This window comes from Lithobates pipiens, unplaced genomic scaffold (genome assembly GCF_037356315.1).
Source record: "Lithobates pipiens isolate NorthernLeopardFrog02 unplaced genomic scaffold, aLitPip1_a1.2 Scaffold_27, whole genome shotgun sequence".
NCBI classification, from domain to species: domain Eukaryota; kingdom Metazoa; phylum Chordata; class Amphibia; order Anura; family Ranidae; genus Lithobates; species Lithobates pipiens.
In genome coordinates, this window is record NW_027507788.1 from 196,111,652 (window position 1) to 196,128,874 (window position 17,223).

Sequence of the window (17,223 nt, forward strand, 5' to 3'; positions counted from 1 at the left end):
CACATTGCGTAACCCTGTGAACCAGCCCTAGAGATAACATTGGCCTGTAAGGGTCGGCTCACATTGGGACTACTTATCAGACGACTTAGCCACCTGACAAGTCGAGTCCCATTCTGTACAATGGATCCGACTTAGAAAAAGGTTCCTGTATGACTTTGGGGGCGATTTGGGGCACTGACTTCTATAGAGAAATCATTTTGCAAGTCACCACAGCAGTCGTGTCCAGGTCGCCTGAGGCAGTCTCGCTGCAAGTCGTGCTACCTTAGTCTGAACCGACACTAAATGTGGGACAGTGCTGCCAAATGTATCAAAATAAGCGCAGGGACGTGCAGTCAGGGGAGGCAGGTGAGGCAGAGCCATGAACATAATAAAAAACAAAAAAAACAAACAATCAAGCTTTGAGGGTCATAGCTCAGGGATGGACGGCTTGAAGCCTTGGACCAATGGTAAAGCACCGTTGGAATAAGCTATCCAATAAAAATGCTGCAGTGGAGGCTGTCCTCTCAGCTTCCTTCCAGCCCAACCCTCTTAAAGTGGTTGTAAACCCTTACAACACACTTTGACCTACAGGTAAGCCTAGATTAAGGCTTACCTGTAGGTCCAAGAAATATCTCCTAAACCTACATGGTTTAGGAGATATTTGCTGACAGACAGGCGCATGTGCCGTAGACAGCGGCGCGCAGGCGCACTGAGCACGGCACCGTCAACGATGAAGATGCCGTGCATTTCGGCTCCCGTGCGCATGCGCGGGAGTGACGACATTGCGGCTTCGCCGAATGACAGTGGCGTAGCAGCGAGACCCACGAGAAGATGGATGCGCCGGACTACAGGGGACAGCGTTGACATCGCTGGCTCCTGTGTCAGGTAAGTGACACATAATGGACTACTATGCGATGCATAGTAGTCCATTATGCTTTGCCTTTGCAAGGAATGAAAGAGGAAGTAAACTCATCAGGGTTTACTTCCTCTTTAACTACAAGGAAAAAACATGTGTTTATGTTTATAGGATTTACCCATAATCCCATGTTTTTTCTCACACAGTTAAGAGGGAGAATGAGAATCTTCTGCTGCTGAAAAGGTACTGTTTTAATCAAGCTAAATCATATATTATCATTATTATTATGCTATACGTTATAACATAATAATTTATTGTTTATCTATTTACTGTGAAATTACTGGTTTGAAGTTATAACTTCAAACTTCAGTAATTTGTCCGTTAAGCCACCAGCTTGAGTACAGTTTTTGAAAATATACTAAATTACCTTAAAAACAATATATATTCATTATTTGTATATTACTTATGGTAATTAACCCCTTGACACGCAAGCCAATTCTGATACTCGAACTCCCAAGCATTATATATATTGCTTTAGCAGACACCCTAGGGAATAAAATGGTGGTCGTTGCAACTTTTTATGTTAAACAGTATTTGCGGAGCAATTTTTCAAATGCGTTTTTTTCATGAATATAGAAAAAAAACACACTAAAGTTAGCCCGATTTTTTTTGTAAAATGTGAAAGATGATGTTATGCCAAGTAAATAGATACCTAACATGTCACACTTTGAAATTGAGCACACTCATGGAATGGCGCCAAACTTCGGTACTTAACCTGTTCAGATCCGCGCTATAGCTGAATGATGGCTTCAGCGCGGACATGCTTTAGCATTGACATCCTCCCATGCCTGAGCAGCCTGCGCGTGCCCTGTGATCAGTGAGTCTATGACACTCACTGGATCACAGATCGGAGTAAGGGGTCGATCCTGAACCCTTGCCACGTAAGCTGTAAGCCAATGACAGCTGATCATGTGATGTAAACAGAGCCATATTTGGCTATTTTTTCTCCTCATGCTGACAGCGTGAGGAGAAAAAAAAGCCTATCACCGGTGGCCGTGAAAGGGACATCTCGTCAGCTCATCAGTGCCCACCTGTACCACCTGCCAGTGCCACCAACAGTACACAACAGAGCCACCTACCAGTGCCCACGGGGGGAGGGGGGTTAAGTGCCCAGTAAGCAAGTGGTTAATTATTAATCTCCCTAGGCGATACTTTAAAAATGTGTACAGGTTAAAAGTTTAGAGTTACAGAGGAGGTCTAGTGCTTAAATTATTGTTATTATTATCTCGCTCTAATGTTCATGGCGTATGTAACCTGTGTGTATCTGTCTCTGATACTAGCTAGTGCCTCACCAGCCACTGGCCTCACCACACATCCCTGGTGCAACGCTGAATAAAACATAAAAATATCCAATTAGGATATAAAGAGCAATGCTGTAAACAATTATAAATTAAAGTGCAATATGCAAAAATTCTCCACAAAGTGTCCTTATATGAATCAAACAATATGATTTGAAATAAAGTGTCCTTATACGAATCAAACGATGGTGAAGACAACGTGCAAGTCCATTTTGTGAATAATGGAAACAAATAAAAATGAAAACGGTCTCTCCACACTCATCCACCTCTGTGCATATACTCAAAATCCTTGTGCTCCCTCCACCGGTTGTGCCCTCACCTTGTAGGCTTTGTAAAAGCGCTTTTGAGAATAATCAATCATCTGGATATCCCCCCCCCCCCCCTTTTAAACTGCCCATGAGCTCAGGTCACATTGATCACCTTTTAATATAATGCCTCCTTATTGCTGCCCATGAACGCCAATCTCATCGACCACGTGCAAAGCAATCAGATCTTGCAATAGTCCTTTATCGTTTTAAAATGAATTCAGAAACGTCATACAACAAATATACACTCACATTTGGAATAAATTAATCAGGCCTGTGTATGTTACATGTGCCACTGGTGCTAAGACAAATGTATCACCCTTCAACTGGATCTGCAGCCCTGGCTGTCAGTGCTTCCTCTGTCCATTACACACTGAATATCCCTTCCTGGCTCCATGTTCATCAGCCTCTCAGGTCCCTCCAAGTCTAGGAGGGGCTTTTTAGCATGGACAATCTGAGAAAGAAAATGCAGACGTACCCTGCCTCTTGATAGTGAGTGAGAAATGTCACCAGCACACCATGGGTCTCCATAAATGGATCCAAAACTTTATTCAGTGACCACATACAGTAGTTACAAGCAAACAGCAACGTTTCGGAGCCTTGCATGACTCCTCCATCAGGCATGTGATGTCCCATGCCTGATGAAGAGGTCCTACGAGGCTCCTCTGTTTGCTGTAATGATGTGATTGCTGAATAAAGTTTTGGACCAACTTTTGGAAACCCATGGTGTGCTGGTGACATTTCTAGCTCTGATTGCTCACGGTTCCAGCCGGTGGTCACATCAGCATCCACTTATACATACAGCCACTTCTAGGGAAACATGTGCATTGGGAATAGTACCTTGGCTGCTTCTTGATGGGTGCGTGGCCTGACTACTTGTTTGCCCTGCAAATCCTGCTTGCCCCCTACTGCCTCATGTGTGGAGTCTTTTGACTAAAATGCCATTTTAATTTTAGTTGTATTTTAGTCAACTAAAATCAAATGGGTTTAGTTAAAGTGTAATACATTTTTTAACCACTTGCTTACTGGGCACTTAAACCCCCCTCAGTCCCAGACCAATTTTCAGCTTTCAGCGCTGATGCACTTTGAATGAAATTGCGCGGGCATACAACACTGTACCCAAATGAAATTTTTATCATTTTTTTCCCACAAATAGAGCTTTCTTTTGGTGGTATTTAGTTACAGCTCGGAGTTTTATTTTTTGCTAAACAAACAAAAAAAGATGCAAAAAAATAAATAAATAAATCATGTTTTAATAGTTTGTTATAAAATTTTGCAAACGGGTCATTTTTCTCCTTCATTGAAGTGCGCTGATTAGGCGGCACTGATAGGCTGCATTGGTGGGCACTGATGGGCTGCATTGGTGGGCACTGATAGGCTGCATTGGTGGGCACTGATAGGCTGCACTGATGGGCACTGATAGGCATAATTAAGGCGGCACTAATAGGCACATATAAGGCGGCACCGATGGGCACAGATAAGGCGGCACTGATGGGCAAAGATGGGCACAGATAAGATGGCACGGATGGGTGGCATGGATGGGTGGCACGGATGGGTGGCACGGATGGGCACTGATAGGTACCACTGATAGATGGGACTGATGGGCACTGATAGGTGGCACTGATAGGTGGCTCTGATAGGTGGCACTGCTGGGCACTGATGGGCGGCACTGCTGGGCACTGATGGGCGGCACTGCTGGGCACTGATGGGCGGCACTGGGGTGCAGCACCTTTGAGGCAGATTGTGGGCACTGTGGGTGGCACTGCTGGGTGGCACTGTGGGCACTGCTGGGTGGCACTGACGGGGGGCACTTACTTTTTATTAGGGTGGCACTGCAGGGGGCAGGTGGGCACTGGCAGGGGGCAGGTGGGCGCTTGCATTGCTGGCCGTGATCGGGACTGATGTCCCAATCACGGCCGCCGGTGATCGGCTTTTTTTTTCTCCTCGCGCTGTCAGCGCGAGGAGGAATACTAGCCGATTACCGGCTCCGTTATATCACCTGATCAGCTGTCATTGGCTGACAGCTGATCACGTGATAAGGGGTCGGGATTGACCCCTTGCACGGATCGGTGATCAGGCGAGTCTCATGGACTCGCCGATCACAGAGAGCGCCGCGCGCGCCCCTCAGGGGGCGCGCAGGCCGTTCGTACACGGGACTACGTCAATAGACGTAGTCCCGGAAAAGGTGATCCGCGCTGTAGCCGTCATTTGGCTATAGCGCGGATCTCAAGTGGTTAAGCATTTCCAAACTCATTATATATTCCTGGGGTAAAAAAAACTAATAACATATTATTATTTATGGTATTAAGATTTGAACATGCACTACAGATACAGGTTTAGCCATTGTGATATATACAGCCATAGCCAAAAGTTTTGAGAATGTCACAAATATTAATTTTCACAAAGTCTGCTGCCTCCATTTTTATTATGGCAATTTGCATATACTCCAGAATGCTATGAAGAGTGATCAGATGAATTGCAAATAATTGCAAAGTCCCTCCATGAAAATGAACTTAATCCCATAAAAAACCTTTCCACTGCATTTATGAAGAAGGTTTCAGAGCACCCAAGAAAGTCAGCAAGTACTACAGCTGATTCAGCTGCGAGATCGGGGCACCACAAGTGCAGAGCTTGCTCAGGATTGGCAGCAGGCAGGTGTGAGTGCATCTTCATGCATAGTAAGCAGAAAACTTTTGGGTGATGGCCTGGTGTCAAGAAGGGTGGCAAAGAAGCCACTTCTCTCCTGGAAAAACATCAGGGACAGACTGATATTCTGCAAAAGGTACAGGGATTGGACTGCTGAGGACTGGGGTAAAGTCATTTTCTCTGATGAATCACCCTTTCTGACTGTTTGAGACATAAAAAAAAACCTTGTCTGGAGAAGAAAAGGTGAGCACTACCATGAGTCCTGTGCCATGCCAACAGTAAAGCATTCTGAGACCATTCATGTGCGGGGATGCTTCTCAGCCAAGGGAGTGGGCTCACTTACAATTTTACCTGAACAAAAGAGAGGGTATGACAGGGTCACGTAAATTTGTTGTGCCACATCCTAAAACATCACAACAAAGAAGAGGGGGGCCCCTGGGGGTGGACTTTTAAGGCACGTACAAATTATAATAGTATATAAATTATTTTATTACATAAAACCAACAAAAGGTAATTGAATATACAGTATACATTAAAAAGTACACCAACAGGTATATATACAACCAGTATTGATGCTATGTCGTATCATTCATTTGAACAGAAACACCTTACGCGTTTCGGAGCTTGGAAAAGCGTGTCCTTCTTCAGGGGTGTGTGGATACAATGTTTCTGTAGAATAATACTGTTAACATATATGACACACACATGTCCCCGCACAGTAAAAACACCTGTCCCACATATGTAAGTAAAATCATATGTCCCAATGATCATCTGCACACATATGTCTGTGATCATCTGCACACATATGTACATGATCATCTGCGTACATATGTCTGTGGTCACAGAAACCTATTATACACTTAACGGGACTTTTTTTTACCAAAGACAGATTACATTTTAGAAAGTAGAAAATATTAGTTTTTTTGGTTTTTGTTTTTTTTAATTTCTGCTTTTTTCACTTATATTGCAAAAAACAAACAAACTGATTTGTGAATAAATACCACCAAAATGAAGCTCTATTTATGTGAACAAATTGCTAAAAATGTCATTTGGGTACAGTGTTGCATGACCGCACAATTCTTATTGAAAGTGCTGAAAGCTGAAAATTGGCCTGGGAAGGAAGGTGGCGAAAGCGCCCAGTATTGAAGTGGTCAATACCATAAACCCAAGAGTATATAATGAGCTTGATAATTCTAGAAAAATGCTTAAAAAATGCATTACAACTTAACTAAACCCATTTGATTTTAGTCGACTAAAATGTACAGATTTCGATTTCGTTTTAGTCAGTCTTTTGACTAAAATTCCATTTTACATACTATGAGTATCACCTCTGATCTATATCGTTATATAATATATAAAGTACCATCATCCAGAAATTAAAATTTTAAAGGAAAAGCTGGAATGGAAATGCCGGGTAGTCGCTCACACTACACCCATAGGCAGTTCCATCCAACCATATGGTGGATTGGACTATACCGGTACTTGATAATAAGCAAAAACTAATGAAATTTAAAATTTAATATAGTTTTAATAAACACAAAATTCCATTTTAGTTTTAGTCATATTTTAGTCATCTGAATCGCTTTAGTTTTAATTTTGTATTTTAGTCGAGAAAAATATTTTCGTGGACAAAATTAACACTGCTTGCAGCATCAGTTATAGACCTGTTTGTAGAAATTGCTTTTACCAGGTACAGTTAACAGATAAGAAATATTATAATATTCAAAGAGTAAAAAATATATGATTTTTGAAGACTTTAATATTGGGAGAGTATAATATAATACATTATCTCACAAAAGTGAGTAGAACCCTCACATTTTTGTAAATATTTTAAATCTTTTCATGTGACAACACTAAAGAAATTACACTTTACTACAACAAAGTAGTGGTCCAAAATTGGGCCCAAAATGTCAATATTTTGTGTGGCCACCATTATTTCCCAGCACTGCCTTAACCCTCTTGGGCATGGAGTTAACCAGAGATTCACAGGTTGCCACTGGAGTCCTCTTCCCCTCCTCCATGATGACATCACGGAGCTGGTGGATGTTAGCAACTTTGCGCTTCTCCACCTTCCATATGAGGATGCCTACAGATGCTCATTAGGGTTTAGGTCTGGAGACATGCTTGGCCAGTCCATCACCTTTACCCTCGGCTTCTTTAGCAAGGCAGTGGTCATCTTGGAGGTATGTTTGGGGTCTTTAACATGTTGGAATACTGCCCTGCGGCCCAGTCTCCAAAGAGAGGGGATCATGCTCTGCTTCAGTATGTCACAGTACATGTTGGCATTCATGGGTCTCTCAATGAACTGTAGCTCCCAAGTGCTGGCAGCACTCATGCAGCCCCAGACCATGACACTCTAATCACCATGCTTGACTGTAGGCAAGATACACTTGTCTTTGTACTCCTCACCTGGTTGCTGCCACACATGCTTGACACCATCTGAACCAAATATGTTTATCTTGGTCTCATCAGACCACAGGACATGCTCTAGTAATCCATGTCCTTAATCTGCTTGTCTTCAGCAAACTGTTTGTGGGCTTTCTTGTGCATCATCTTTAGAAGAGGGTGGCTGGGACGACAGGCCAATTTGATGCAGCGTGTGACATATGATCTGAGCACTGACAGGCTGACCCCCCCACCCCTTCAACCTCTGCAGCAATGCTGGCAGCACTCATATGTCTATTTCCCAAAGACAACCTCTGGATATGACGCTGAACACATGCACTCAACTTGGTCGACCATGACGAGGTCTGTTCTGAGTGGAACCTGTCCTGGTAAACTGCTGTATGGTCTTGGCCACGGTGCTGCAGCTAAGTTTCAGGGTCTTGGCAATATTCTTATAGCTTATACCATCTTTATGTAGAGAAACAATCCTTTTTTTTGCAAATCCTCAGAGAGTTCTTTGCCATGAGGTGCCATGTTGAACTTCCAGTGACCAGTATGAGAGAGGGAGAGTGATGACACTAAATTTAACACACCTGCTCCCCATTCACACCTGAGACCTTGTAACACTAATGAGTCACATGACCCGGGGAGGAAAAATGGCTAATTGGGCCCAATTCAGACATTTTCACTTAGGGGTGTACTCACTTTTGTTGCCAGTGGTTTAGACGTTAAGGGCTGTGTGTTGAGTTATTTTGAGGGGGCAACACATTTACACTGTCAATTCTTCAGTGTTGTCACATGAAAAGATATAATAAAAAAAATTACAAAAATGTGAGGGGTGTACTCACTTTTGTGAGATTGTGTATGTATATATATGGTTACCTAATGGGGGTCACCTTCCCTGGCAAAAAGATAGTCCAAACGGCAGGTTTTCTTAAAAATCTGACTTGTAGCCAGTTTTATTTTAAACGGTTACATGAAAACTAAACAAGTAAAACAGAAAATCAATCCTTGTCATCCAGGAACTAACTGAACATTACAGGTTCCTAACTCAAATGGCTTTTCCCAGTCACCCACAAAACAAAGATAATGCAAACCTTTTCTTTCTCTCACAAAGCAAACTTTACATAAGCAGCTCTCTCAGGTTTTGGCTTCCTGAGTCCCAGGCCAAGAGCAATTCTTTGCTCTAGTCCTGCTTTATTTTTTACCACCTATTGGTGGACACAAGTGGACCACAAAATCTTATCCGGAACCAACCCAGCCAGGGTGGCTGGTAAAACCCGGACTGGATTACACTTTCATTCTCAGCAAATGAACACATGTGAGGTGAAACATAATGTCTTTCAATCATCTCGCCTTTATATTGATATCAAAAATTATTTGCTCAAATGTATATCATGTACTGATATGTGGGAATGATACTAGAATGACTACTAATTTTGTTGCTTCTCTGTGTCTGCAGCTTCTAACTCCTGGAATATTGGACCCTCATACAATACATACACAGTTTGTATCTAAGGTGAGAAGCATAACTGTTTTGAAAGCAAATCTACAACAATGATATTGACTAACATTTTCTAAGGCAGTGTTTCTCAACTCCAGTCCTCAAGGCGCCCCAACAGGTCATGTTTTCAGGATTTCTCTTAGATGAAACAGCTGTGGTAATTACGAAGGCAGTGAAATTGATCAAATCTCCTGTGCAACATAATGGAAAGCCCGAAACATGACCTATTGGGTCGCCTTGAGAAACAATGTTCTAAGGTATGGAATATAGTTAGTAAGGTTGAATAAAGACACCAGTCCAACCCAAGTTAGTGTCTACAATTGTCCCTATCCCTGTACATTGCACACTCACATCGCTCCCTACCCTCAAGGAGCCCACAATCCAAGGCCCCCCATTCATATACTAGGGGCAATTTTAGACAGAAGCCAATTGACCTACCTGCATGTCTTTGGAGTGTGGGAGGAAACCCACACAGGCACAGGTAGAACATGCAAACTCCAGGCAGGTAGTGTCGTGGTTGGGATTCAAACCAGTGACCCTTTTTACTGCTAGGTGAGAGTGCTAACCACTACACCGCTGTGCCGGAATAAAGGATTCTGATATCCAATGACACTTTTATGTTCAGTAATGTGCAGCCATAATTATGTAAGATAAGCCAGACCACATAATTTAGCTCTAACCTACCATTATATAGTATGGCTTTGGGTTAATTTATGACTTATAGCAACCAATAAGAGTTCTTATTTTGTAAGATCAGCAAATGAGCTTTGCTCATTGGTGCTACAAGCTATTATCATTTGCATGCTTTTTTTTTTGCATTAGAAAATTATTCTACAGGTGTATACACTGATTAACATATGATAGTATTCTCCATTGGGATGGTATGTGGACTGTATATATTAGTGAAGTGGTTTTTAAAATTAGTCTTCTAGGTATTGGCATCATACCTTGTTCTAAATCTGATCAGAGCCTGTATTTTTACTGACTTTTTCTGTTTTTTATCAAGGATTGATTTTAAATTAGGGACAACAGGCTGACAGCACCATATTTACCAGAAATTGTATTTCTGCTTCTTTTAGAGCCATATCGCTTTATTAAACTTGTCACTAAGTTCAACTTGCTCATAACAGGAACCTTAAAGAGAACATTCATTTGCATTCTGTGGCTACACCAAGCTGATTCAGGAAGTTAGGGGTGACAACATGAGAGGAGTTGATCTCCTTTTTTTAGGGGTGCATATTAAAGCAGCGATATGACCTTATTATCCCACTTAGTAATGCTGTTGCTGGTGAGTGAGTTGCTGCCAGGTAGTGCTGAGACAAGGTCATTCAGTTCCCAAGCAGAAGAATGCCGAACTTCACCCATCTTCCCCACTGGTTAGTTATGCATTAGTCAGTGTGTGCCCAATTGTCTTCTGCAGCTGACATACCACTGCCAGCTGCTACTATGCTTTTGTCCCTATGTTTCTGCCCAGCTCTGGGTCCCCCAATTGGGTTTTATGTGGACCCACAAGTAAACAGTGAGATAAAGGTCCTCCCTGCTGGGTGTTGTCTGCCTCAGCTAGTCTCATTGCATTCATTGTAAATAGGGCAGGGCGAGCCAAAGACAAAACAAAAGGCGGGACCCAGCTCACCATGTCCCCCCCCCCCCCCCCACACACACATTAATCACTACTCCTGGGTTAGCCGTATCTCCTGTCTCCCCAATTTTTCCCTTCCCCTCTGTGTTAGTTTATAGGACTCTCCTCTCCACCTGGATCTCTTGGCAAAAAAAAAACAGGGTGTGTATATGAGTAGGGATGAGCTTGATGTTCGAGTCGAACATACATCCGACTCAAACATCGGGTGTTCACCCATTCCCCGAATAGCGAACATTACAGGGTGTTCGCAGCAATTTAGAGTATCGCGGAACGCTCCATAATGCACTGCAAGATCACATTGCATCGCTGTATGATGATTTTCCAAAGCATGCACCTGATCTACATGCTTTTGCCAATCCCAGCGCCCTCTGCTAAGAGAGCCATAAGTGGCCAAAGGCAGGGTACCTTTGGCCAATCATGGCTCAGGGGGACTAAGTCCATGCCCCACACTATTTAAGACTGCCTACACGGAGGCCGCGTGTATTGTTGTTGGTGTGATTGGAGAGATAGCTTGATTTAGATTAAGCAGGTGGGTTATTCGGTTAGTAGCAGTGAATTTGATATATACCGTATTTATCGGCGTATAACACGCACTTTTCCCCCCTGAAAATTGGGGAAATCATGTGTGCGTATTATACGCTGATCCCTGCTGTCTCTGAGGGAAGAGGAGCACGTATTACATCTCCTGTGTACCCTGCGCTCCGTCACGCACAGCCACACCTCCTGGCCCTGCATCAGGCCACTGTTCTGCCTAGAGCCAGGATGTGTGGCTGTGAGTGACGGAGCACTGGGTCTGTGTAATTTAGCTGTCCTCGCTCCTCCTCTTCCCTCTGAGAGAGCAGGGATAATCCAACACTGTGTAATCCAACACTAGCGAGGCTTCAATGATGGGAAAGGTGAGGCTGCAGATGAGCACTGAACAGGCTGCATTGTTGTGCAATTTAATGGCTGCAAATGGGCACTGAGCAGGGTGCATTTTTGGGCATTTTAGTGGCTGCAGATGGGCACTGGTGATGTTGCATTGATGCGCTGTGACCCTAATTTTGCTTCAAAGTTCTTTATTTAAAATTTACGTTGTTTTCCTGAAACTTCCTTCTTAAAATGAGGGTGCATGTTATACGCCTGTGTGTGTAGTATGCCGATAAATATGGTATATATATATATATATATATATTGTGGCAGCACGCAGGTAAAGTCACCTGGTTGTATCCAGGATGGGAAATATGTGTACCCTAGATTCAGGCTTTATGCAGACTTTTACAATCAGAGGGGAAGAGTTAATGAGCCCAGCTGAAGTAAGTGGGCTCCTTAAGACCTCTACAAAAAACCCCAGCATGCTTAGGGAGATGCTCCATCCTGGAACCAGTTTTGTGTTGTATAGACTGGGGAGTGTGACACCTGTTCTGTGCGGTGAGTTAACGCCTGTGTGGCAAACCTCTACAACAGAGACAGGGACTGGTGCAGCACAAGGCTGCACTCAGTTGTTAGATAGGGAATCTAAGTGTGTAATTAGAGGTCAAGCTGACCAGGATTTATTTTCATGTTTTATTTTTGTTTGGCTGTTATGTTTCACTGCATGTAGCATAAATAAACCGCATCTTTTGTTTTTTTTTTTGCACCTACAACGCTGTCTGCTGTGCCTGATTTTGTGTTGTGCACCCATCCAGGGGGTCACACACACCCGCTGCCGAGCTAACCCTTCACAGTTGGTGGAGAATGCGGGCAGTTTTTTTTTTTGAAGGCCAGCATGGAGGAGATACTGAGACAGCTGGCTCTAGCAAATGCAAATCAGCAGCAAACAAATGCGGGTTTACAAAAGAGCCTTGCAGCCCAGCAGCAGACAAATGCAACTTTGCAGCAGAGTCTGGAAGCTCAGCAACAAGCCCAGCAGCAGGCAAATGCAAATCAGCAGCAGACAAATGCAACTTTGCAGCAGAGTCTGGAAGCTCAGCAACAAGCCCAGCAGCAATCTGAAGCCCGCTTCATAGGCCTGTTGCAGAAGCAAGAGCAGAGTTTTCAACAGCAAATAGAGACATTAATACAGCAACGTCCGCAGACCAATGAGGCAAGTGGTTACACTAATACCGCATCCTTTGGTGTGAGCCGTTTACTGACAAAAATGACTGGAGAGGATGATCCGGAGGTGTTTTTGACCACATTTGAAAGGACTGCTGAAAGGGAAAAGTGGCCTAAGGAGCAATGGGCTGGACTGGTGGCCCCTCTGTTAACTGGGGAATCGCAGAACGCTTATTATGACCTAGAGCCTGACCAAGCAAAAGACTATGTGGTGCTAAAAACAGAAATATTGGCACGGCTGGGTGTCACCCTGGCCGTCCGGGCTCAGCGTGTGCATAATTGGACTTTTCAGGTTGGAAAACCCCCCAGGTCTCAAATGTATGATCTCATTCACCTGAGCAGAAAGTGGCTGCAGCCAGAGACTTTGACCGCACCAAACATTGTGGAACGTGTGGTTATGGATCGTTTCCTGAGAGCTCTTCCTACTGCCATCCAAAAATGGGTAAGCCATGGAGACCCAGAAAATGCAGATAAACTTGTGGATCTGGTTGAGAGGTACTTGGCTACAGAGAACCTGACCACCTCTTCCAGGGACTCACGGACTTTCTACCCTAAGACCAGATCATCCCCAGTGGCGGGTAAGATGACTCCAAGGGGTGAGGGTGGAGAGAGTGAGAGGATGGGAGTTCTACCTAAGGTCTGGCGGGAGCAGCCCAGGAAGCCCATGCTGCAAGAGGCAGCGAAAAAGATTATTTGCTACCGCTGCCGGCAAGAGGGACATATTACAGCCAATTGCCCCGTTGTGGATGAGCCTATGCAATGTGACTTTATAAGGGAGAGACGTCAGTCGCTGTTTGCGACAGTTGCATGCACTGCCATTCGGGGACCTGAGAAACATTTATGTAAAATGTGTATTAATGGTAGAAATGTTGATGTGTTGCTGGATTCAGGTAGCCTGGTAACATTGATAAAAGCTGAATTAGTTACTACAGAGGTCTCTGGGAAGAACAGGGTGGCTGTTATTTGTGTGCATGGGGACACCCGAGAGTATCCTGTAACTTCAGTGTTTTTTGAGACCCCCAAAGGTAACCTCTCTCATCAGGTGGGGTTAGTGTCTCACTTACCACATGATGCTATTGTGGGAAGGGATTTTCCAAAATTCTGGGAACTCTGGGATTGTCCTGAGCCCCCCACTGGTGCCCCTATAAACCAGGAAGATGACCAGAATTCCTCTGGGAGTGGTGAGGACTCTCCTGACTTTCCCTTGTCGGTATTGGCGGGGGAAACTCGAGAAACTGGGGAGGAGCCAACATCCTCAGATGAAAACGTGCCGTCTGTGGAGTTTTCGGATCTTGAGGTTCACAGGGAAAATTTTGCCACAGAACAGTTAAAAGACCCCACCCTAATAAAGGCACGGGAAAATGTGGTGAAAATAGATGGCGAGTTAGTGAACCCAGATAAGACTTGCACTTATCCTTACTTCACTATGGAAAGGGACCTGCTGTATCGAGTGGCTCAAAGGGCAGAAGAAACCATAGAGCAACTTGTAGTGCCCAAACCTTACAGGAAGTTGGTGTTAGAATTGGCTCATGGGCACATTCTGGGAGGTCATCTGGGGACAGAGAAAACCAGAGAGAGGATATTACAGAGATTCTATTGGCCTAGGGTCATGAAGGAAATAGAAAATTATTGTTCCTCCTGCCCCGTGTGTCAGAAGTCGGCACCTATGCCACATTTCCGTAACCCGCTGGTACCTCTTCCTATCATTGAGGTCCCCTTTGAAAGGATCGCAATGGATTTGGTAGGTCCGATAATGAAGTCCGCCAGGGGGCATCAGTACATTTTGATTATATTGGACTATGCCACCCGTTATCCGGAAGCAATTCCTCTCCGAAATACCTCGGCCAAAACCATAGCCAAAGAGCTATCTCTTGTTTTTAGCCGCGTGGGTATTTGTAAGGAACTGCTTACGAACCAAGGTACACCCTTTATGTCCCGGGTTATGAAAGAATTATGCAAGTTGTACAAAGTGACGCAATTGCGTACATCTGTGTATCACCCCCAAACAGATGGGTTGGTTGAAAGATTCAACAAAACCCTAAAACAAATGTTAAAGAAGGTGGTGGATAGAGATGAAAAGAATTGGGACTGTCTAATACCCTATCTGATGTTTGCCATTAGGGAGGTACCCCAATCCTCTACGGGTTTTTCACCCTTCGAGTTGCTCTATGGGAGACACCCAAGAGGGCTGCTGGATATCGCCAAGGAAACTTGGGAAAATTAGAGTTCTCCTCACAGGAGTGTGATTGAGCATGTCGCCCTGATGCAAGATAGAATTGCACAGGTAATGCCAATTGTAAAGGAACATTTAACCCAAGCGCCTTTAACACAGCAGAGAGTGTACAACCGTGGGGCCAAGACCCGTACTTTTTCCCCGGGGGATAGGGTCTTGGTGCTAGTCCCTACGGTTGAAAGCAAATTTCTGGCCAAATGACAAGGTCCATATGAAGTAATTGAAAAAATTAGTGAGGTGAACTACAGGGTTAGACAGCCAGGAAGGCGAAAGCCGGAGCAGATCTATCACGTCAATCTGCTGAAAGCCTGGAGGGATAGGGAATCCCTAGTCGCAGAGACTTTGTCACAAGTACAGCCTGATTGCTTAGTTCCTGAGGTTGGAATAGCAGACACCTTATCGAAACCCCAACAACAGGAGGTTAAAGAGTTTGTAATTCGTAACAAAGAGATCTTCTCTGAGCTTCCGGGACAAACATCTGGCGTAGAGCATGACATTATCACCCTGCCAGGAGAAAGGGTAAAACTAAAACCTTATAGAATACCAGAGGCCCGACGGGAGGCAATACGTGGGGAGGTTCAAAGGATGCTGAAATTGGGTGTGATAGAGGAGTCCCAGAGTGACTGGTCCAGTCCTATCGTACTAGTGCCCAAACCTGATGGGAGCTGGCGGTTTTGTAACGATTTTCGACAATTAAATAAAGTTACAAAATTTGACACCTACCCCATGCCGCATATAGATGAGTTGATTGACCGGCTGGGAACAGCCCGATATATGACAACTCTTGATCTCACCAAAGGGTATTGGCAAATTCCCCTGGCCGAGTCGGCCAAGGAGAAAACTGCGTTTGTAACCCCAGATGGGGCATTCCAATATAAGAGAATGCCGTTTGGGTTACAGAATGCACCGGCAACATTCCAGCGGAAAATGGATAAGATTCTGAGGCCCCATCAGAAATATGCTGCAGCTTACCTGGATGATGTGATTATCCATAGCACAGACTGGGTCTCACATTTTCCAAAAGTACAAGCAGTCCTAGACTCTATCCGGGAAGCTGGGTTTACGGCCAATCCAAAGAAGTGTACCATTGGACAGGAGGAGGCCAAATATCTTGGGTACACTATTGGGAGAGGGGTGATAAAACCCCAAGTCAATAAAGTCGAGGCCATACAGAGTTGGCCACGTCCCAACAGCAAGAAACAGGTACGAGCCTTTCTGGGAATCGCTGGCTATAATCGACGATTCATTCCCCATTTTGCTTCTCAGGCTGTGCCCCTCACAATATATATATATATATATATATATATATATATATATATATATATATATATGCATTCTGTGGTGTACTGTTTCTAATATACTTCAGGTAGTGTACACAGTATTTAATACAGTGTGTACAGTTTCTACTACACTTCTGGAGGTGTACACAATACAGTGCAGTCATAGTACAGTTGCTAATTTAGTGCAGGTGGTGTACACAGTATCTAATACAGTGTGTACAGTGTCTACTACACTTCTGGTGGTATACCCAGTACACGATACAGTGCAGCCGTAGTACAGTTTTTACTACGTATCTGGTGTACACAGTATCTAATATAGTGTGTACATTTTCTACTACATTTCTAGTGGTGTACACAGTACACAATACAGTGCAGCCGTAGTACAGTTGTTAACACAGTGCAGGCGGTGTCCACAGTATCTAATACAGTGCGTACAGTGTCTACTACACTTCTGATGGTGTACACAATAAAGTGCAGTCGTAGTACAGTTGTTAATACAGTGCAGGTGATGTACGCAGTATCTAATACAGTGTGTACAGTGTCTATTACACTTCTGGTGGTGTACACAGTATAAAATACAGTGCATCTGTAATACAGTTGCTAATGTAGTGCAGGCATTGTGCACAGTATCTAATACAGTGTGTACAGTTTCTACTACACTTCTGGTTGTGTACACAGTACACAATACAGTTTAGCCATAGTACAGTTTTTACTACACTTCTGGAGATGTACACAGTATACAATACAGTGCAGCCATAGTACAGTTGCTAATACAGTGTAGGTGGTGTACACAGTATCTAATACAGTATGTACAGTTTCTACTACACGTCTGGTGGTGTACACAGTACACAATACAGTTTAGCCGTAGTGCAGTTTCTACTACTTTTCTGTTGATGTATACAGTATCTATTACAGTGTGTACAGTTTCTACTACACTTCTGGTAGTATACACAATTCAGTGC

At 43.9% G+C, this 17,223-nt stretch overlaps 1 protein-coding gene across 2 annotated transcripts in view; it reads left to right on the plus strand.

Annotated features, from left to right (window-relative positions):
* Positions 1-17,223, plus strand: part of LOC143934462 (putative pleckstrin homology domain-containing family N member 1) — a 115,955-nt gene that overhangs the window by 57,931 nt on the left and 40,801 nt on the right. Inside the window, exon 3 of one of the 2 annotated variants that reach the window (XM_077458112.1) lies at positions 8,992-9,048. In XM_077458112.1, coding sequence (XP_077314238.1) covers positions 8,992-9,048 — 57 coding nt within the window. Of the gene's footprint in view, positions 1-8,991; positions 9,049-11,461; positions 11,569-17,223 lie in introns of those variants that run through there. The other variant, XM_077458113.1, reaches the window with a different exon arrangement.